Source organism: Mytilus galloprovincialis, chromosome 3 (assembly GCF_965363235.1).
Source record: "Mytilus galloprovincialis chromosome 3, xbMytGall1.hap1.1, whole genome shotgun sequence".
Taxonomy (NCBI): Eukaryota; Metazoa; Mollusca; class Bivalvia; order Mytilida; family Mytilidae; genus Mytilus; species Mytilus galloprovincialis.
Window position 1 is genome coordinate 47715864 of NC_134840.1, and position 23360 is coordinate 47739223.

Genomic DNA, 23360 nt, shown 5'->3' on the forward strand with positions numbered 1-23360 from the left:
GTTCTTAATAAAAATGGTCATAGGTTTATATTTTATTAGTTTTAATAAATAAAACACCAGTAAAACTGTAGCATTCAACATTGAAATAAAAAGATGCAGTCTCTCAATTAGTGCTGGGCTTGGCCTTCACATATGTTGATCAACTAGCAAAGAATTTCACTCAAACCAGTGCTAGGGCCTTATTGCACTTGCTGTGAGTCGAGTTTTTGATCAATCATGAAGTCCTTACTGGGACATTAAGATGAAAAATACCAATAAAAGCACTGTTCCCTTTGCTTTTATTAGTTTATTGTTATCTTGTGCATGGAGTTATTTTGTGTCGCGAACTGATACACCTGATCTTTTCTATTCCATGGTTACAGTTTGAACCTGCTGAAAAAAGCACCTTTAAACTAATGTTTATCTTAGTTTATTGTTGAAGACTGTTTGTTGCCCGTGATGTCTTGATTAGTTTTGTCATTGGATTGCTGCTGCTATATTAATGTGTAAGAATCAAATCTGTCCTAAAGTCTGTGCCCTTTCCTCAGATTTGTGTCCTGTGACATCATGGCACTTAAATTTGTGTCCATTTTATAGGATGGACATTGAGTAACATTATGGGAAGTGCAGAGTACACAAAGGATGTCTTGGGGTAAAAGTTTGCAACCCCTCCATCCTCATCTTTGACCATGTTGTCACAACACAACAAAAGAAGAAATTGTCTTGAATCATCCCACTGGCACATCAAGCACTAAATGCAATTAACAAAATGTTAAACGATACAATGTACCAATCTTACAGAAATCAAATCTACTATTTTAAAATTTGGCATTGAAAGCTGCTTTACTTGTTTGACATGGCTAAAATGTTTTCATGATTTTTGTCGAGGCGAGACTTTTGTTGCAGAAAGCTTGACATAGGGATAGAGATCCTGTGGCGGCTGCCTCAGCTTTTTAGCTCACCTGTCCCGAAGGGACAAGTGAGCTTATGCCATCACTTGGCGTCCGTCGTCGTCTGTCGTCGTCGTAAACTATTTCAAGAATCTTCTCCTCTGAAACTACTGGGCCAAATACTTTCAAACTTTAACTGAATGTTCCTTAGGGTATCTTATTTATAAATTGTATCCGAAGTTTTGATCTATCAACAAACATGGTCGCCATTGCTAAAAATAGAACATAGGGGTCAAATGGAGTTTTTGGCTTATAACTCAAAAACCAAAGCATTTAGAGCAAATCTGACATGGGTAATATTGTTTATCAGGTCAAGATCTATCTGCCCTGAAATTTTCAGATGAATCAGACAACCCGTTGTTGGGTTGCTGCCCCTGAATTGGTAATTTTAAGGAAATTTTGCTGTTTTTGGTTATTATCTTGAATATTATTATAGATAGAGATAAACTGTAAACAGGAATAATGTTCAGCAAAGTAAGATTTACAAATAAGTCAACATGACGGAAATGGTCAGTTGACCCCTTTAGGAGTTATTGCCCTTTATAGTCAATTTTTAACCATTTTTCGTAAATCTTAGTAATCTTTTACAAAAATCTTCTCCTCTGAAACTACTGGGCCAAATACTTCCAAACTTTAACTGAATGTTCCTTAGGGTATCTAGTTTGTAAATTGTATCCAAAGTTGTGATCTATCAACAAACATGGTCGCCATTCCTAAAAATAGAACATAGGGGTCAAATGCAGTTTTTGGCTTATAACTCAAAAACCAAAGCATTCAGAGCAAATCTGACATGGGATAATATTGTTTATCAGGTCAAGATCTATCTGCCCTGAAATTTTCAGATGAATCAGACAACCTGTTGTTGGGTTACTGCCCCTGAATTGGTAATTTTAAAGAAATTTTGCTGTTTTTGGTTATTACCTTGAATATTATTATAGATAGAGATAAACTGTAAACAGCAATAATGTTCAGCAAAGTAAGATTTACAAACAAGTCAACATGACGGAAATGGTCAGTTGACCCCTTTAGGAGTTATTGCCCTTTATAGTCAATTTTTAACCATTTTTCGTAAATCTTAGTAATCTTTTACAAAAATCTTCTCCTCTGAAACTACTGGGCCAAATACTTCCAAACTTTAACTGAATGTTCCTTAGGGTATCAGTTTGTAAATTGTATCCGAAGATATGATCTATCAACAAACATGGTCGCCATTGCTAAAAATAGAACATAGGGGTCAAATGCAGTTTTTGGCTTATAACTCAAAAACCAAAGCATTTAGAGCAAATCTGACGTGGGTAATATTGTTTATCAGGTCAAGATCTATCTGCCCTGAAATTTTCAGATGAATCAGACAACCTGTTGTTGGGTTGCTGCCCCTGAATTGATAATTTTAAGGAAATTTTGCTGTTTTTGTTTATTATCTTGAATATAATTATAGATAGAAATAAACTGTGAACAGCAATAATGTTCAGCAAAGTAAGATCTTCAATTAAGTCAATTTGACCAAAATTGTCAATTGACCCCTTAAGGAGTTATTGCCCTTTAAAGACTTTTTTTCACAATTTGTTCATCATGTTGACTTACTTTAAAAACTGCTGTATCAATTTCAGCCAAACTTAGGCTAAATGAGTTTCAGAGTATCTAGTATAAATTTTATATTTTATTTCCTTGTATGTCAAGAAACATAGCTCCTATGGCTAAAACAGAACATGGGAGAAAATGATTATTTTTTTTGGCTTTTGAAGAAAATAGGACGATCCAAAAAACATTTAAATAAATTGAAAAGCCAAAATAATCATTGATGAGAGATTTAGGGAGCTACCATTTGATTTTTATGGGGGGGGGCTAGGATGAAAAATTTTGTCCTGCCTTTTTTTTTTAGTTGAAATCTCTGTCCTGCCTTTTTATTTTTCACTCTATTCGGTCCTGCCTTTTTTTTTTTATTAGTTTATCCTGACTTTTTTTACCTAAATTGTCATCCTGCCTTTTTTTTTTGCAAAGTGTCTCATCCTGCCTTTTTTTTACTCAAAACTCCTGTCCTGCCTATTTTTTTCAAATTTCATCCTAGCCCCCCCCATAAAAATCAAATGGTAGCTCCCTTAACCAAAAGAATTAAGGTGAGCGATTCAGGCTCTTGAGAGCCTCTTGTTCTTAAAAGCTTTATATTTTAGAAGGCGGAAGACCCAGATACTTCATACTTTGTTTATAGATGCCTGATGTTACTAAGTTTCCGTCAGTCACATGACCATTGTCCTTGACCTCATGTTCATGGTTCAGTGTCTACATGAAAAAAAAAGTTAAGATTTTTTGTAATGTTAATTTCTCTCTTATTATGAGTAAAATGATAACTATATTTGGTATGTGTGTTCCTTGCAAGGTCCTCATGCCTATCAAACAGTTTTCACTTGACCTCGACCTCATTTCATGGATCAGTGAACAAGGTAAAGTTTTGGTGGTCAAGTCAATATCTTAGATACTATAAGCAATAGGTCTAGTATATATATATTCTGTGTATGGAAGGACTGTAAGGTGTACATGGCCAACTGGCAGGCGTCGTCTGACCTTTACCTCATTTTCACGGTTCAGTGGTTATAGTTAAGTTTTTGTGTTTTGGTCTGTTTTTCTTTTACTGTATGCAGTAGGTCTGCTATATTTGGTGTATGAAATGATTGTAAGGTGAACACGTCTAGCTGGCAGGTGTCATTTGACCTTCATTTTATTGTCATGTTTCTGTGGTCAAAGTTAAGTTTTCGAGTTTGGTCTTTTTTTCTAATACTATATGCAATAGGTCAACTACATTTTGTGTATGGAAATATTTTATGATGTACATGTCAGTCTTGCAGATTTTATTTTACCTTGACCTCATTTTCACAGTTCAATGATTATGGTTCAGTTTATGTGTTTTGGGCTGTTAAACCTGAAGCAATAGGTCAACTATATTTATAGTATGGAAGGATATTTATCTGTACATGTCTGCCTGGCATGGTTCATTGGTCGATGTTTAGTTTTCTTGGTTAAGTCTGTTTCGTAGAAACTATAAGCACTAGGTCACCTATATTTAGTGTATGAAATGATTATAAGGTGAACATGGTTTATGACCTTGACGTCATTTTCTTGGATCATGGTAGGTAAGTTTGTGTGATAGTTGTAGTAAAGCTTTATATTTGAGCTATCAACATAATATGTACCAATGATTAGTAAAGAAGGCTAGACATTTCAGCGTGTGCACTCGTTACAAATATATATTGTCATTCCTTTTATTCTGTAAAGTTTTCATTTCATCAACCTGGTATCACATCAAATTATAGCCAAACTTTACATCAATAATGTACTGATATGTTAGATCCTCTTGAAATAATCCTTATTTTGTTCTTATTAATAAAAACATTGCTGTGACTAGAGAAAGCCTTTGGTATTGGTTGGACAATTTTCAAAACCACTGAAGATATAAGCTGAATTTCCTTATAATGCTTAAGGGAATTGATGATTGAGAGACCTCTACAAACTGTCCATGGCCAGTATACTTAATTTTCAGAACAGGAAGTTCTTATGACCTAAGCTTATGTATTTTTATGGCACCGCCAAACTCTTAAGATCATTTTCACAAGACAAATATCAATCCATTCATATGTTTCTGTCAAAGGTATAGAGCAAACTTTGTAGTGTCAGTGGTATATCTGTAATTATTTTACTCATGCATTGGGGAGATGCAGTTAAAGTATCATTACTGTTTTAAGATAATTGAGTCAAGAATTATATTGTTGACTTCATTTTTACTATGGATAAATTTCACATATTAAGTAGGAGTCAGGCACACTTATAGTTCACGAAAGAATGCCAACTACAATTAAACAATGAAAATGAGGTCGAGGTCAGATAGACAAACTCCATACACCAAATTTAGTAGACATATTGTTTTCATTACTTGAGAAACAGATCCAACTATAAAAACTCAATGTCAAATGGACCATGAAAATAAAGATTAATGGTGCCAGACTAAATTGTAAACTGTACAATCATTTCATACACCAAAAGAAAACACATGTATTAATTAGTATTTGAGAGTTGGAACAAAACTATAATACTAAACATTGACTAATAAACCTTGAAAATAAGATCTGAGGAAACCTGCCAGATGGAGATCTACACCTTACAATCTTTCTAAACATTTTATATATAGACCTACTGCTTATAATATCTGATATGTAGACTTGACCTAAAAAACTTTAAATAGCTTTCATTTTTGATCTATGAAATAAGGTTATGATCAGGTTAACCTACGTCCAAATGACAAACCTTGCAATAATCATTTACGGTATACCAAATATCTTTCTTCAATTTCTTACAAGTGAGAAATTCACATTACAAAATAACTACACAACAATTTTGGATAATCACTTAACCATGAAAATGGACATTTGACAGAAATAAATCTTTGAAACATAAGGATTCTGTATAAAATGTTAGAAGCATTTCTCCTCTGATTTATATAAAGGTTTATACATAAATTGCAGTCATATTAGCATCCATTTGTTGTGCTTTGTCCAGCTTTCTTGCATGGATATAGGATGTGTAAAATGTTCAGCTTTACTTTAAATCTAAAGAAGAGACTGCAAATAAGATTTTTGTTATGCCCCATTTATGGGCATTATGTTTTCTGGTCTATATATCTGTCTTGCTTCAGGTTAGTTTTTGGTCAAGGTAGTTTTTGATGAAGTTTTCATCCCATTTTCAAGGTCCACTGAACATAAAAAATGATAGTGCCGATGAGGCATTCATGTACTGATGACACATTCTTGTTTAACATTTATTTATGTCTTTGCATTTTTTAATATCAAAAGGATCATAACTCCAGAATGGTAAAGTGAAAATCTTCCATTTCAAACTTGACCTCTACCTTGTTATCAGTACATGTAACAACATATCAAAGATTGTAAAGCTTTGGCTGAATTGTTCATGAGTTAATGCAGGGACAAGACTGGAAAGATAATTTTTCAATCTTTCAAGAACCACAACTCCTGAACAATGAATTTGAATATCGTTGATATTGAACTTGACCTTCATTTTGTCATCAGTAACAACACATTGAAATTTGAAAAGCTTTGGTTGAACATTCATGAGTTAAAGCAGGCACGACTGGAAAATCCATTTTTCAATCTTTCAAGAACCACAACTCCTGAACGGTTGAAGAGAAAATATTGAACTTGATGGTAATGACCTCCATTATGTCATCAGTAACACCATATTATAAATTGATAAACTTTGTTTGAACAGTTCACAAGACATTATTTTGCAGCCACCCGCCCCAAAACAACCCCAAATCCATTACTGATTTTTCGTTCAGAAATCCAGTTAAAAATAGTGATAAAGTATACCTGAATAACGTTTTCAGTCATATTAATTTTTTCATGATATTATATTTTTGTAACTGCTTGGTTCACATTTATAATTGTCAAGAGTACAGAAGAATGTCATTCAACATCTCTATTACGTGTATTTTATTTTCATTTCGTTAAAAATTTATATGCTTCAAAGTATTTTTTTAAAGAAAATTCTGCCAATTATGTTGCACTGAATAATCTTCCATTCCAGTTGATTGTATTATTTGACATCTACCACATTCTGTCAAGGTCAAGTCTGAATAATATTCTGTAAAATAAAAATATTGGATCAAAGATATGCAATTACATCTTACATTTTTTTTTATCCAACTAAATTACAGAAAGCTATTATCAATCATAACTGTGTATTAAAAGTTTATTGCCAATCTGGATTTATTAGTATTTCTTTAAGTTCCTGTAAATATGCCAGCATATTTTAATCCAATGAAATTGTAACACTCTGATCAAACTAAATTGTAACACTCTGATCAAACTATGATATGATTGAATTTTTCAAAATATTTACAATATGTCTGCTAAAATTATTTGATTTTTCTTTAAAAGGTTGCTTAAATTGCATTGTGACCATGTTACTGTATTGGAAAAGTGACTAGCAACCATGCATTATGAAATCAAAACAAAGCAACAGTATTTTATCAAAAAAAGTAATTGGTTACACATTAAAGACAGCTTTTATAGCAAAATGAAACTTGTGTACATACCAAGGAGAGTGAAATTGATAAATGTCGATTGATTAATGTCAAGCAGCAAATATTTCATGCATGATCAGGACGAAAGAAGGGTGAGAAGAAAACTTGGTTAATTTTCGGATCTACAGATCAATAAACAAGTCATCAGATTTCCTTTTTCTATTGTCAATTTAGTGAAATCTTTGGTGATAGTCTTTTTCTTTCTTGTTTCTTGTTTCTCTCTTGGAATATTTGGTGAGTTAAAGTGATTTTTAAAGTAAAAAGACTGTGTGAGGAAATACTTACACCCTTTAACTATCTTCCATTTTTATTGGAATGCTATTGGAGTTAACAGGACTATGCAACTACAATAAATAAAAAAAAAATTGCTTTGTAAATGATGTAATGGCATTTTAAAGTAGGTTAAAGTTCTTAGAGCAAATTGAGAATAGCCTATAACTAAAATTTAAAATGTATCATTAGTTAATGGAAAAAATATTACATCACAACTCAATAATGGAAGGTCATGTGTACAAGGTTAGCCAAATTTCTGTTCATTCTCAAAGATCTGGATTACCAGTAAAAACAAAATTTGCTACCATTTTTGTAAACATTGAAGGTTGGTGATTCAAAATCTTGAACTATAGGGAAATATTCCTCAAACAATTCAAGATTAGCAGGTGCACAGCTGCAGTCTTAAGTGCAATTAATTTTTAAAGTTTCAAGTATCTGGGTTGATAACTGAAGTAAAAGTTATTATATAATTGGTACTGTTATTTGCATATTGCTGAATAATAATTAATTTCTAAAGTTTGCAATAATGGGTGGAAATACCATAATAGCAGGTGCAAAACATTCACAATTGTGCAATCCTTCTGAGAAGTTTCATGGTTCTGTGTTAAAGCTGTACTCAAATAAGGTACAATGTTTGGATTCATTTATTTTTGTGGGTACCAATTTTCATTGATTGGGGAAAACTTGCATTATCATGGATATTTGATTTCTTGGTTTTGCCAAAGTCTTCATAAAACCTTATACAAAATTATTTGTAGAACATTTAATTTCGTGGTTAACCTGTACCATGAAATCTATGAAATTGGTATCCCACAAATAATAATAAATCCACAGTATCCACTTGTCCCTGCCCAGCATCACCATATCCTACATGTATATATAAAAGACTGCATTACATGTAACAGTATTCGTCCATACCAATTTTAAGCAAATTAAGTCGTCTCGCAGGCCTCCAGATTTTTTGAAAATTTGGTGTTCACCCCAAGAACCGGTTTGGACACAACATAACAATTTCAAGTTTATTTACAATTTACACAGTGTGTATATGTTAAGTATGTTTAAATGAACATATGTTCTCATAGTTTATGACTTTATTCATTATAGGTTGAAAAATACAGGCAAAGTTTAGATGTTTATGAAGTGTCCTATATTTTGACTTTAGTGGAACCTTAATTCACAACTATATTTATTAAAAAAATTCAGTAATCCTTACAACGTTAGCTATTTCCATCCAGTCCAAGACTTGATGAAGTTTATCCTCTTGTGATGTCTTTTTGTCCAGATTCCAGAAATGGAAGTTAGAAAATTTGTGTGTAGCTATCAGTTTTCTTTCTTCTTCATCTGTATAAGCTTTTCTTGTTTCTTTTAATATAATACCTTTGAAAAAAAAGCTAAACATAAATATTAAATAATCAAAAGATTTTTAAATTGTCAACCATTTTTCAAGAAGAAATAAGTTACAATGCTCTTCAACTTCGTACTTTGTTTGGCCTTTTTAAATATTTTTTGATTCGAGCATCACTGATGAGTCTTTTGTAGACGAAACACTCGTCTGGTGTAAATATAAAATTTAAATCCTGGTATCTATGATGAGTTTATTTACTTTTTTTGCTGTTGTTCTGTTTCTCTATTCTCTTTAAAAAATCTTAGGATTTAATCGTTTAATAGTGCAAGTATTCTTAATTTTAGGGCATTATCTTTTTGCGCCAAAAATGAACTCATTTGTGACAACTTTTTTTCGCCACTTCAATTTAAAATGAATAGTTATCATTTGCGCCAATAAGAAAATCATCAAATTGCGCCAAATTTATGAATATTTTCATTTTTACTTATTTAAATATCAACTAAATAATTGACCTCCCTCCTTCCTCAATATGTTGCTTTACTTTCTTTTCTAAATGTTCTTTGTCATTTTTGGAGTGCTCTCAATGAATTGAGGTGGATCAGATAAAATATCAGTTGCTTTTCGTTTGCATGCTGTTCTCAAAACCAGCTTTTCTATTTTTTCAGTATTACAATGTAGTTTCATGACTACTATTAAAATCTCACTTAGTACAACTCGACTTTACTATTCATCTCCATCTAATTTCTATATTTTTCAAAACAAATGCCTGGCGAAATGCATGTTTTTCAACATTTTTGACAGGTTTTCCTTTATGAGACATGTCAGACTTTATTGTCTCAAACAATATAACAGGCATCTTTACATGAAAAAAACTATTTATTACTGAATCTTTTTCTTAATTTTGATGAGACCATACTAGTGTTTAGTTCAAGTGAATAGGTTGCTGATATATAGTACATGTTAAAGTATGATATAGGTAAAAATATACAGGAAAATGTGGTGCAATTTGATTCAATTTATTGACGCAATTAATACCACCAGAAAAATATAGAGTGGTGCAATAAATACATCTTCAAAACTTATTGGCGCAAATTGAGTCTACTCAAGTTTTGTATGTATCTATGTAGAGCCTCAGGCAATTAATCATCAGAATTTTCACCTTTTCAATTATATAGATTTTTTAAAAATCATTTTACACTCAAAATAGGGTGTAATTCATATACTTATGTAACATGTTTTTGTTCAAATACACAATAGAGATTGTTAGGCAAGCTTTAGATATACAAAGTTAATTAGTTCTCAATTATCCATTTAGTCAGTAAATCCTTCTCATGACCTGTTCAATGAATATTCTTATTTAATTAACATGTGGTACTTAACTTTATCAGTTCTTCATTGCAAATTTAGTCAAAATTCATTTATAATGTAAAAATTTCTTGCTTTCCTTAGAATTTCTCATTGAATCTTCACCAAGAAAGGTCACTAGACTGTCTGGTGAAGCAAAGAAGGAAGAACACATCATTAATTGTGCAGATCATTTGAAAATTTAATTGATTTTGTCTGCATTTCATCTAAAATCATTAATATTAAAGTAACAGACTCTATCAATAATATATATCTACCCATGCCACTCAAAAGTTAAATATTTAAAAAGCTTGAAAATTCAACTGTCTCAAGAGAAGAAATATGGTATCACATTCGATGCAGTTGTAAAATCTATATTAATCAGGACACTTCTCATACAATGTATATACTTATTCTTTACTTCTAAAACAATATACCACACCTGTGTAACCTGAAGGGACTTCCTTTACTTCACCATCAAGAGGCCTCCCTCTAAATGTAGATGTCAAACCTGTAAACAAATGGTATGCAGTTTTTTTTAAATCAATTTAAAGACAAGAGTGCACAGGCTTAATCATTATGTATTCTATTTCATTGTAAGATTTTTAAAATGATCAGAGCATGTAATGACTTTCTGCACAAGCTTCCCTGTAATTCCAAAAATGTGTCACATAAAAACGTTACATGCCTTTAGTACATTTTGTAACTAAGCCTTATTATTACAGCTTATAAGTTTATCATTAAAAAGGCCCATTGTCTCATTGATTTACCATTGTTAATGAAAAATGTATTAATCTTATTCGAAAATAAGTTATCAAGCATGTCAAGGCTAAGTATTTAGTTTCTGCAATAAGCTTCATGCATTCCCAAGTGCCTGCTAAAATGTACAATGTAGAAATATTTATGATTAATTAACAAATTATAGTAAACATATGTTACTACAGATTTAGAAAATTTAAGAAATTAAACAATTCGTGAAAGTATCTGTGATAACACATGCAAGATATTTTCTCCAATAACCCTTAGATCATGTAGATAGAGTTATATTCCTGACTGCATGATTTAGTGACTACTGGACATGACAAAGGTTCCAGTAACATGTTGAAGTCATACGAAATATCCGACGCCACTATGAAAAGTGATTGTTATATATGTATTATGTCAATAGTTCAAGCAGCTCAGATTATCAACTCAACCAACACAGATTTCTAATAAGGTGTATCTGTATCATGTCATGCATGAGTGAAGGAAGAAAAGGATCTGGGAGTAACTTTCAAGTCTTAATTTGAAATTTGAAAAACATATAAGTGATATTTATAACAAAGTGCAGAGAGTGTTATCTCTTATTCATCATTCTTTTGATTACATGGATCAAGATATGTTTCTGACTATTTATAAATCAATAGTGCGTCCGCTGTTAGAATATGCGACATGTGTCTGGTCACCGTATCTTAAAAAAGACATCCACAAACTGGAATCTGTACAAAGAAGGGCCACAAAACTGGTAAAAAATATTTGTCATCTTAATTATGAAGACAGGCTACATTCATTGGGTTTTCCAACCTTTGAATATCGTAGGGATAGGAATGATATGATACAAGTCTACAAAGCATTGCATGGTATAGATGACATCGACTGGATGAGCCTATTTACTTTAGCACCATCTAATAATACTAGAGGTCACTCATTAAAACTTTTTAAAAAACAGTGTGAGACTACACATAGACTAAATACTTTTTCAATTAGAGTAGTGGATCAGTGGAATAACCTGTCAGATTTAACGGTGACGGCAAAGACTGAATAATTTTAAGTCTGCATTAAATGGCAAAAATTGGAACCCATTTAAATTCATGTTAGTGTTAAGTGTTTCAGCTGCGCACACCTAAATAAGTATTTTTGATAAGTTAAATATATTATATATAAATATATTATTACGAGATGAGAAATCATATATGACAATCCAAGATGAGGGGTCAGTAGAAGCCTTTGGCTTATGTAATGACCTGAAGATAAAGGTATAAAGGTATGATGTGTATGGGAGCTATTTTAAAACTTGATCTTGGCAACAAAAACGAATCCCAACGGTCTTGGCTTCACGTATTGTTTTTCTTTTTGTTTTGTAAAGAAAGCAACTTATATCTTCTTATTTTCTTGTTTGTAATTGATGGAACCTACAATGTACATGTATGTACAATCACAGGAATCGGAAGTTCTATTAATAAAATTAATCTGTAAATAATAAAGTCGACTATCAAAAGAGCTTCTTGTAATTTACAGAATTTTATTAATATGGGGACGAAGTCCCCAATAACAGTAGAAAAATCCAAAAAAAAAAAATTTTTAAAATCGGGAAAATTTTCCCAAATTTTTTTACTAATGAACTCAAATTCGTTCAATTTATTTTTGTCATGTTTTTTAATTTCGGGATCTGCGCAGAACGCAGAAATCTACTTCCTTTTTTCAGTCTTGTTGTCGTGAGACTTTGATTAGTCTAGTAAAATATAGGAACTCAAGGAACACAATACCAATATTTCATTTTTAATAATTCTTTGACTTTGATATGAATAAACGTTACCGTATGCATTGCGTTATTTTGTTTACATTGAACATGACGTCATAACTTAAATAACGTCACAAGTAAAATCACTAACAACAGAACCAAAATCGGAATCGTTACGGTATTTCCGTTTCTTTTTTTCACAAATATTTTAAAAAGTTACACAAAAAAATCATACAGACTTCGTCCCCATTCACAGGTAATGCCTGCCTCATATTAGAACTTCCGATTCCTGTGGTACAATTACTAATTGGATTAGGAAGTTTAATTTGATTTATGATCATTTATTAAAAATAAAATACCTTTACTTTCCTTGTCTTGGTTAATTGAGCTTGCAAAATATTCTTCGACCTTTGCTTGACCATTGTAACTTATCTCACACGGTAAAAGGTGAGTTTTGCAATCCGGAGCCCTATTACAAGAGTCTACGTCTATTACCACGGCACTCATTTTAACCTTAATTTATTTATATTAAGACTTTCCCGCGGATTTGTCAGATTTACCGGTATTTAGTAATCTATTTTGTGATTGGTTCAATCAACGACTAAAAAGAAAAATAACTAATCAAAGTACTCGTTAGCAAAGTTGGTATGTATGTTTCCGGTGTCATGTCAGCCCCCATGAAAGATTTGACTTTGAATACCTTTTTCCTTCTGATTTGTTAAATTAGCTGAAAATGCTAAATTATATAACATCATGAAAAGATATAGGTATACAGCTTCTCAAAGGACTGGATGGAAAAGATACCTTCCTTTAATGTATGCTTTTACTGCATGGAATTTTTTTGGCTATATAGCTTGGCATAAAATGATGAAGAAAACTAAAGAGGAACATCCAGAATACGACTCTTTAAGTCACAGTAAGCTTTACAGCTATATGTAGTAATTCCCATATCTCTGTTCTGGTATTGTATCTATTCGACATGCACTCTTCTTATCCAAATACTGGTTGAACATGTTAAATTAGAGATGTTTTTACCGCAGATGACCGTGAGGGCATTCCAGTGTATTGCTTTCGTCTAGATTTCCATTACATAATATTTGCTTAAGGTTTTTAACCAATCTATAAACATAATTACTACACAGATCTATATTAACGAGTGCAAAATATCATTCCATATAATTTGTTATAAATACATCTCTTCAACATGTTCAATGAATACTGATAAAAATATTATTGTTTAGAACATAAAATTACTAATATGAAAAAAAATTGTCAGTAGATATATATATACAAGGAAAAAATCATTGATAATATCTATGCACACATGTACCGAAAAATTGCAGTCATCCAATGTTCAGTACTTCAGTATTTTGATTTACATGTAGTGGTTCTATCGAAAAGACAAAATATATGAAAATAAAAACAATTAAAAAAAAAAAACTTTCTTTATTTTATAGCAATACAAAATAAAGCATTTTTGAAATCATATTTTAAAACAAAACCTTTAAAAGGGGTATGAACATCAAAAGGTCAGCAAATGACAATTGAGAGGCAACGTGATTTGGGGCGATTGGACCTGGATTCCTCTGTTCTTCAGTTTTAAAATTGGTGCTTAACAAAAAAAATGATGGGTTAAAAGAAATGAGTGCTAATAATACAACATTGAGGCACAATGGATGCAAAAATTAAATACAATTAGACCATTTGGAATTAACGTTAAAAAGGAATGACTTTAATTGATCAAAACTTATATAATTTAACTTACAAAAGTATTGTGACGTCATGTTATTATGACATTAAAGTATTATGACGTCATGACGTTTCCAAGGACATTTATCTATAACATCTTTTCAATGATTGAAAAAAGAAATGGCAGCCATGTAGTTTAGAGGAATAATAAACAACTGAAGAAGGCCAATGGCCGAAACGTCTTGAACAATTGGTTTATTCATACAAATAATACAACTCTCAATCCAAGTCACAATTTGTTGAAGTAAACCATTTTAAATTATAGTCAAAGTATGGTCTTCAACACAGAACCTTGGCTCACAAGCTATTACATTGAATTAAGGGTCCTGTTTTTTTCACGACAAGTCGAAAACAATTTTTTTCTTTCAATTTTAGCATAACTTATAGTGGCAGCCAGGGATGGGGTAATTAAAAATGTAATGGTAATTAAGTGTAATGCATTACAGTTTTCCATGTAATTGAATGTAATGTGTAATTGAGCATTTTTTTAATTACATGTAATGGTAATTTCATGAATTTAATTAATTACATTGAAAAAAGCATGTAATGCTCAATTACTTTTGAATTACATTTGAATTACATGTACTTTTATGGTGTTACAGTTAAGGATTTGTGTTTAATAATATAAATTGTAAAATTATATAATTTTTTCAAATATTTTTAATATCAATGCTTTTTTAATATATGAAGTCTGTAATTTATTCTGAAGTTTTTATATCATTTATTTGACCTACAGATTTTCTTAAATAGTCTTATGATTTAAAAAATGTGATAATCATATATGAGGGTTGTTCAGTTTTCAAGAAAGATCTTAAACTAAATAGATTGATATGTAATAAACCCCTTGTTAAACAAAAACAATAAAATGTGTCACTGTGAAACATCTTTCTGAGACAGTTCATATAGAATTTAAAATCACTGCATACAATCATTTTGTCAAATTAGTATACACAAAAGGATTATAGGAATAAAAATTAACAGCTGTAAAAACAAACAGCAATTAATCAGATTAAAATGTCCAGGGGCAATGCCACTATTACAGATATTTTATCTAATTAGCAAAATATTGCTAATATTTAGACATTATATACATTGTTTGTACTAAAAATTATTTTCAATATTGTGACAAGCACACTTTTTAATATTTTTAAAGTAAAAAAAAATTAATTTTAAATTCATTTATAATTTCTTTATTCATATTACGTTTAATTCAAATGAGTTCATTTCTGAGATGTTAAAATACCCCTTGATGTATTGGCAAGTTAATAGGAACACATTCCCTTTTCTATCAATATAATGATCTTCTAATCATAAAACTTCCATGTCCCGATCAAGCAATATCTTGCACAACATTAGCTCCTGTCGAAAGACTATTTACAATTGCTGTTTTCAGACCAGAAGATTCAGACTAATTGACAAAACATTAAAATAACTCAATTAAATGATTATCAAATGCAATGCTTAAACTATGCTTACATGAATATTTTACACATTTTATACATGCATTATATAAACATGTAAAATATCATGTATTGTTAAAAAATATCATGATGAAATGTAATGTGTAATTTAATTAATTACTTTAGTAAAGTAATTGTAATTTAATTAATTACATTTCAAAAACTGTGTAATGTGTAATTAGTGTAATTGACCATTTTTGCAATGTAATGTGTAATTTAATTAATTACATTCCAATGTAATTGACCCCAAGTCTGGTGGCAGCTGAGGGTGAAACAAACAATTTTTTTTTCTCAGAATCAAAAACAACTTATTTTTTTCTCCAAAAACTGGAAACAAACTTTTTTGTCCAAAAAAAACCATATAATGAAAACACAGAGTGCTTATATACATGAGGGTAAGTAATGGGGATAGCTTTATGACGAATAATGGTAAAAATTCTTGCTAGATGACGTTAATGGTATTTTTTTTTGCATGACAATAAAATGAACACTTTCTTTTACACGATAAGACAAACCAAATGATTTTCTTGAATCACGTTAATTTTTTTCCTAAAATAACGGTAACAATAATTATTTGACACCTCTGTCGATTCACGATAAGAATATTTTGACAAACACGGTAAACATTTGACCAATTTGACGCTAACGGTAGCTGAAAATGACTGTTTAACACCTGACGATAAAGGGCATTACTACCCTCATACAGGTACATACCCACACCAAAATGACATTACTTGCAGATCTGAGAGAAACTCACAGTTACTGAAACCAGGGATTATTCTATAGATCTAGTTTGGGGCTGGGTATACGTAGTGGCCCTAAAATTCTTAATTCAGGAAAAATAAAATAATTGGTTTCCATCAACTATTAAAGCAACTTTAATTGTTCCTAATTTGTCGTCAAAGTGTTTTAAAGGGGCACTAGGTGTCAAATTCATGGTCACCTATTTGACTCAAAATCTCATATTTGATTTACATGTATAACAATGTAAAACATTTATCCAAACTATCAAAAGTCTAAAATAAACAGTTTACAAAGCATGGGGTAGATAATATATAGGTTTGTTTCGTGTGTATTTTAGTCCAGTTGCCATCTAGTTAACTATCGATTTAACCTCAGATGACCATTATATAAGCGATGTAAACATAAATAAAGATATGAATAGATTAAACCAACACGTGTAATTGGATTTTTATAGGTCTGTTTGATTTTATTTTATACATGTTATAGATTAAAAATAGATGTTTCTCATTGCTTTTTTTAAAACCGTATAAGAATGATTTTGTCGGTGATTTAGAGACAGTTTAACTTACGCGTCAAACGTTAACACTACTTTTAACGCCGTTTCCATTCACATTGTTAACGTCATCATATCTTCTGTTAACGTTGTTCTATTGTTATGTATCATGTTACTATATTGAGTTGAGATTATACGATCAAACGAATCAGACGTTGTTTTACTGCCTGTCCAGACTTTTAGTTAACCCATCCGTCACATTGGTGTCGTGACCAGAGGATAATGACGAAAAAGAAAGCCATTAGAGTGGGTCATCGAGGAGCCGCAAGGAGATTAATTTCAAAGATTGAAGAGGAATTAAAGAAAGAAACAACACAACGCGACGAAATAGAGAGCCTATGTGAAACTTTGAAGAAGAAGAGGGATATTCTTTCGGAACTTGATAATGAAATATTAGAGGAGATTGCAGAGGAAAACATGGAAGCAGAGATAGAAGACTCAGATCGGTATGTTTTAGATATAGAACGAATTTTGACAAAAGTACGCAATTCATCAAGTTCAAAACAGAAAAACAAATCAAATGAAACTAGCTCTAATCAGAACTTAAATCCAAATGCAGCAGATTTTGTTTTTATCAACTCCACATCTACATGTAATACTCCACATCCCATGCAGAATAATGATATGCAATACAGATCGTCAATAAGCGCAACAAATTCTAGCATCTACCACAAGCTACCAAAATTGAATCTACCATATTTTAATGGCAATTTGTTAAACTGGCAACCTTTCTGGGATGCGTATCAATCAACAATACACGATAACCAAACATTAACAGACGTACAGAAATTTACGTATTTGCAAAATCAAATTCAGGAAATAGCCGCGCAATGTATCGCCGGTTTACCACTCACAAGTGCAAATTACTATCAAGCCGTATCAATACTGAGAGAGAGGTTTGGTCAGAACCACAAAATCACGAACGCATATATTCAAAATTTAATTGATTTACCCGCACCGAGGTCAAACGCAGACAGTTTGAGAAACTTTTCCGACAGAATTGAGTGTAGCATACGCAGATTAGAATCGTTAGGAACAAACGAGAGTACATTTGGAGCCATTCTTACGCCTATAATATACAATAAGTTGCCGTTTGATGTACGAAAAAACATAACCCGAGACCGCGGAAACGACGACTGGGACATCGAATCATTGAGAACAGCCATAAAGAGGGAAGTATGCGTACAGGTCGCAGGACAATCTACAGGTACAAGTAATGAAGATTTAGAAATTTTACCGACCGCTTCGTTTATTGCCGAAACATTTCCCGGAAAGAACAGAAAACAGTCACGTAAGAAATGTTTATTTTGTGAAGAATCCCACCATCCAAATACATGCAAAAACGTGAAAGATGTTGAGAAACGAATAGAAATTGTGAAGCGAAAAAAGGTATGTTTTAACTGTTTCGGAAGTCATAGAGTAGCTGAATGTAAGTCTGAATTTAAATGCCGCCAGTGCGGAAAGAGACATCACACGAGTATACATGTCCAAGTACATAACACAGAACCAAAGAGCTTGACCGAAAACCAGTATAGTACACAAAAGACCGTAGCACATACCGCCGTAGAGGAAACGCCACTGGAGCTAACCACATCCTTACATTCTACTGTTACTGCACATACAGATGTTTTACTGAAAACTGCCGTAACTCCAGTTTGGTCCGAAAATAGATCGATAATGTCAAATATTTTACTTGACGAGGGAGCACAGAACTCATTCATAACTGAAGATTTAGCTAGAAAATTAGAAATTGAGTCCACCGAAAAGATTGCACTGAAAATATCTGGATTTGGAGGAAACGAAGGACAAGTTCGTCATCTTGACAAAGCAAACATAGCTATTGAAACAGTTGATAATCAAAGAATAGAAATAGAAGTAATAGATTTTATGTGCATCGAATTAGTAATCAAATGATTTACCATAGTTTCACTTTCATTGTTGACATTCTTTTTCTTTAAATAACCAGTACACGTACAATGCATGCATTGTCAATCTCTAGCTAGGGGTTAAATTGAAGTTCACATGAATACGGATTTAAAGAGGTTGAGTGAATAACTAATTATCAATGTTTCTTAGCGTTATTTGACAAAATTGAACCATTATTGATTGAACAAAAAAAATCAAACTTTAGATTTTTTATATATCTCGTAGCTAGTGCCCCTTTAAAATCTGGATCAATGATTTATGTTCATTCATACATGTATGAAAGCACTATTGTTAAAAATATAGGGTATCACAAACCTGGTGCTGTATATTTTAGATAAAATAACATATACATTAAAAGGTAATTCATATATATCTAGATCATACATTTATGTCATGAAAGTAAAACATGAAACAAAACCCAGCTACCAACAGGATGACTACTTATAATTACTGAAACAAACAAATAAAAGACCTACATACAACAATGTACAATGAACACATGTACAAATGTACATTATTTGGAAAGCTTGATATTACATCATGGCAAGAACTTCTATCCTAGTTGCGATTTCAGTTTATTATTGTTCTACTTGATCTAAATTTTCCTTGTAGCACAAAAAGCATTATTAGTGTATGGATATGCTGACTCAAATGCAAAGACTACAAAAATTACCCTGGGTAGAGGCATGAAAGTGGAAGAAATGACAGGCAAAGATTTATTTGACAAGTACAGTAAAAAAGGAGAGCAAGAAGAAAAGTAAGTTAAAGATGCATAATTCACATGTATCAGTAAAATAAAGAAGATGTGGTAGGATTGACAATGACATAACTCTCAAATTGAGACAAAAATTAAAAGACCCAGAAATTAGCAACCATAGGTCATGGTATGGCTTACACAATGAGCAGAACCCATACCATATCATGCATATTGAAAGCTAAAAATGGCTGCATAATGAAAAATTTAAAACGAGAAAATTAATTGCCTGATTTATGTAAATGTATCAAACAAGAAACGAAAAAACAAATTTTATATGAAATTCAGTAGCACATGACAACCACTGAATCACTGCCTTGAAACAGACACTTAAAGAAAGTGGCAGGTTTAAACATGTTAGCAGGTGTCAAACCCGTCCCATTTCTACATGTATAATATAGAACTTTCATAATAAGCTTAAATTGCTTACAAGTGTAAAACTGTATTTTCAATTGTTGGGATGTTTAAAATTGTTGTGTCATCATACTTATAATATGTATAAAAAGATATGGTGTCAGAACAAAAAGTTAAATATTCAAGGTTAAAAAAATAGAACAAAATTATAGCACTTATTTCAAATATAACAAATTTTTGGTAAATACACATTAATGAATGGCTATTGATTTTACCACACTTTTTTCTCATGGTATGGTAAATACATGGTACTTATTATTTTTTTCATATTCAGGAATTTCTTAAATAAAATAGTATGTGACAAAGTAAAAAAAAAAACCATCTCACTGTACATGTAACAGTTTATGTAAATGGAAAAGATTTTTCAAGATCACTTTGTTAATGAAGTATAATTTAATTTTAGAAGTAACTTGTCTTCTGATTGGCTGATGTTATTTTGTTATCAGCCCATAGACATAATATAGTCATGTGACGGTGACGTCGTCAACGTTTTTTTCATGGTTTTCTACGGTTTAAAATGGAATTAAGAATTAAATTATAAGAAATGACTCAGGCCTGGGGCCATTACATTGCAATGTAATGCATTACATTACAATTACTTTGTGATTCTTCCATTACAATTACAATTACAATTACATTTTTTCTCACATGTAATGCATTACATTACAATTACTTTGCCTGTGTAATGCATTACATTACACATTACTTTTTCAATATAAAAACAAAAAGCATTTCAAAAACAGAGGTATATGTACATATGTATACAGTGTTAGGGACATAGACTTCAAATGCTTAATATGTCCATTGCACTTTATCATCATAAGTGGTTTAAATGTGATGCCATTAAGAGAACAGCGATCAGTTCTGTACACCTTTCCAGCAATACTTAAAAGCCTTTCTACAGGAGCTTATGTGTGGGAAATGACTAAATACTTGATAGCTGTATTAAGCAAAGAAGAAAGGCACACTGAATTTGACTTCCATTATTCCAGTGCATTGATTGAAATTTCTTCACATGGCTCAGACAAGTAGATGTCAACATCATGTACTGCACCGTATCTGTGTCTATACCCTTTGATTGAGTAGTAGGAGGCATGAAACTGAAAAAGTCACTTTTAAGTTTCTTAGGTGGTGGTAAAAAATAAATAAATTATCATATAATTTTGTTTCTAACATTGATCACTTAATCATTAAGACATCATTAAGGATTTCAAAAGGATATAATAAATGTGTCATTAAAGGATTATCTTGTGAAAAGTCTAAGGGTTCTGTGAGGACAAACATAAGTTGAGAAGATTTGATTGCAATAAAAACATTGTGATATTAATTAGGTGAAATAACAACACAGACAGGACCCAAACCACAGTTTGGTTTAAAAATGTTGTTTTGATATATTCAATATTTCATTGAAATACATGTAAGGTGTGTATAGAATTATGAAATTTTCATCTTCATATTTTTTTCATTGATCTATATAGTTTTGTTTGATAATTTTTTTTATAAGATTTTTCAAAGACCACCTAACACCAAAATATTCCCATATCATGTTAAACAAATATCAGAAACCAAGATCAAAGACTTGATATTTTTTACCATTTTATATTTCTTACCTTAATGTGTGTTTTAAAGATTGATGTAATTTATTTAATACACTAATTAACTGTGACAAAAATTTTATTCCAAACTTTCTTTTGTTTTTGTTTTTGTTAATATTTTATTTTTATTATACAATATTCTTCAATTTTATCTATTTTACCAATTTGTAATGAAAAGTAATGTACTGTAATGGAGGCATTACATCAATTTTTAACTAAAGTAATCATTACATTACATGTATTTGTAATGCAGAAAATGTGCATTACAAATTACTTTGCATTACATCCAAAAAAAGTAATATTACAATGCATTACAATTACAAATTACCATTACCCCAGGCCTGAAATGACTATAATATTTTTTCTGTCTATGAAGAAATAACATAAAAAACGTGGTGCACACTGTTAAATAGACAGAAAAAATATTACAGTCATTCCTTAAATATACTTTGCTATTTATGCTTTCAAATTGCATTGAGGGATAATCATTTGTGTTATACAGAAACTTACTGTACAGTGTTTCCCCCAGATACTTCATCTAACATCCTGTAAACAAGTAAATTTTAAATACCATCTTGTTACTAAAAATTATACCATCACATACATAATGTAATGTATAAGAAAACCAATTCAAGAAATATTATCATCACATTACCTTGATGCTACTTGATGCTAAAAGGCCCCATGGAGAACACTGACTGTATATTGCCTTGTTTATGACATTGACAGTGCGTTTCTGTAGAGTTTTATATATGACGTCATTAAAAGTGTATGTTTGCGAAATTTTTATGTTGCTCCTCCAATTTAAAAATTGTTGCTTTTTACCCCAAATATTTCATTTGGAACAGTGGTAGAAGTTGCAGTATATATAAAGAATAATCATGAATTTGTTTCAAAGTCTGAATTTTATTTTACTTGACTGAAAACAGGATAGAAAAACTTGGCACAGCCTGGTTTCTAAGCCTTGTGCATGTGTACATAGTTGTTATATATTTTAATGTTATTTTTCAGGTCAGTTGAAAATGTTATTGAAGCAGATGAATGAGAAGAGGGTAGATGATTTATCAAAAGATTTTAGTGCTACTCATTACATTACTGACCACATGGTCAACTGAAATAATGGATATAATTCAGTGATTTACTATTTTGTTAATGACTATTGTTAACAGATGTGTTTTTGTTTTAAAATGAATATCATGTAATAAAAAACATGTTTTTATTTACTTAGTAAATTCAAAAAAAGGATTGAGTATAGCTTAAATGTCAGGATCACTGGCATAATAGTATACAATAATTACAAAAGTGGTTAGAGAACTGTGTAATGTGAGTCTTTATTACGTGACTGCTCCCAATATTTCACCACCCAACTAGCGTTGATAATAACATATCTTTTGTGGATGAATAGTTGATATAAGTAAATATAGTTACCTGACAATGTTCTGTGTATGTTAAGTAACAACAGGGATAACTTCTGAGTCAGTGTCACACTTTGATTATCCTCAACTGGTATAAAACACCTCCACAGTAGAAAAAATCTTGACAAAATTCAACCAAACATGCAAAGATTCTCTTTAGGACATAAATTTGTGCAGCTGCTTTTAAATTTTTTTTCATTTTGAGGTTTCCCATGCAGAAACTAGTCCAGTCAAACTAAGAAATAACCTCAAACTAATTGCAACAGAA

At 31.2% G+C, this 23360-nt stretch overlaps 2 protein-coding genes across 2 annotated transcripts; one reads left to right on the forward strand and one right to left on the reverse strand.

The window, feature by feature from the left end:
• Positions 1 to 6314: 6314 nt before the first annotated feature.
• LOC143068160 (ribonuclease H2 subunit C-like) lies at positions 6315 to 13048 on the reverse strand. The gene is made up of 5 exons (XM_076241981.1): positions 12842 to 13048; positions 10425 to 10493; positions 8507 to 8670; positions 7306 to 7364; positions 6315 to 6578 (listed from the first exon to the last, which is right to left on the reverse strand). The coding sequence occupies exons 1-4, from the start codon at positions 12987 to 12989 to the stop codon at positions 7311 to 7313; spliced, it is 435 nt and encodes a 144-aa protein (XP_076098096.1). The 5' UTR covers positions 12990 to 13048; the 3' UTR covers positions 6315 to 6578; positions 7306 to 7310.
• A 74-nt stretch (positions 13049 to 13122) lies between these two features.
• Positions 13123 to 22896, forward strand: LOC143068161 (uncharacterized). The gene is made up of 3 exons (XM_076241982.1): positions 13123 to 13398; positions 19527 to 19671; positions 22689 to 22896. Exons 1-3 carry the CDS (start codon positions 13236 to 13238, stop codon positions 22720 to 22722), a joined length of 342 nt encoding a protein of 113 aa, XP_076098097.1. The 5' UTR covers positions 13123 to 13235; the 3' UTR covers positions 22723 to 22896.
• The last annotated feature ends 464 nt before the right edge of the window (positions 22897 to 23360 follow it).

What these genes read in the sequence shown, in the direction of transcription:
- LOC143068160 (XM_076241981.1), bottom strand. Translation starts at nt 12,989, where the DNA reads ATGAGTGCCGTGGTAATAGACGTAGACTCTTGTAATAGGGCTCCGGAT. An exon ending in CCAAGACAAGGAAAGTAAAG is followed by an intron (nt 10,494 to 12,841) that starts GTATTTTATTTT and finishes ATTTGTTTACAG; the next exon opens with GTTTGACATCTACATTTAGA. An exon ending in AGTCCCTTCAGGTTACACAG is followed by an intron (nt 8,671 to 10,424) that starts GTGTGGTATATT and finishes TTTTTTTCAAAG; the next exon opens with GTATTATATTAAAAGAAACA.
- LOC143068161 (XM_076241982.1), top strand. Translation starts at nt 13,236, where the DNA reads ATGAAAAGATATAGGTATACAGCTTCTCAAAGGACTGGATGGAAAAGA. An exon ending in ATACGACTCTTTAAGTCACA is followed by an intron (nt 13,399 to 19,526) that starts GTAAGCTTTACA and finishes TTTTCCTTGTAG; the next exon opens with CACAAAAAGCATTATTAGTG. An exon ending in AAAGGAGAGCAAGAAGAAAA is followed by an intron (nt 19,672 to 22,688) that starts GTAAGTTAAAGA and finishes GTTATTTTTCAG; the next exon opens with GTCAGTTGAAAATGTTATTG.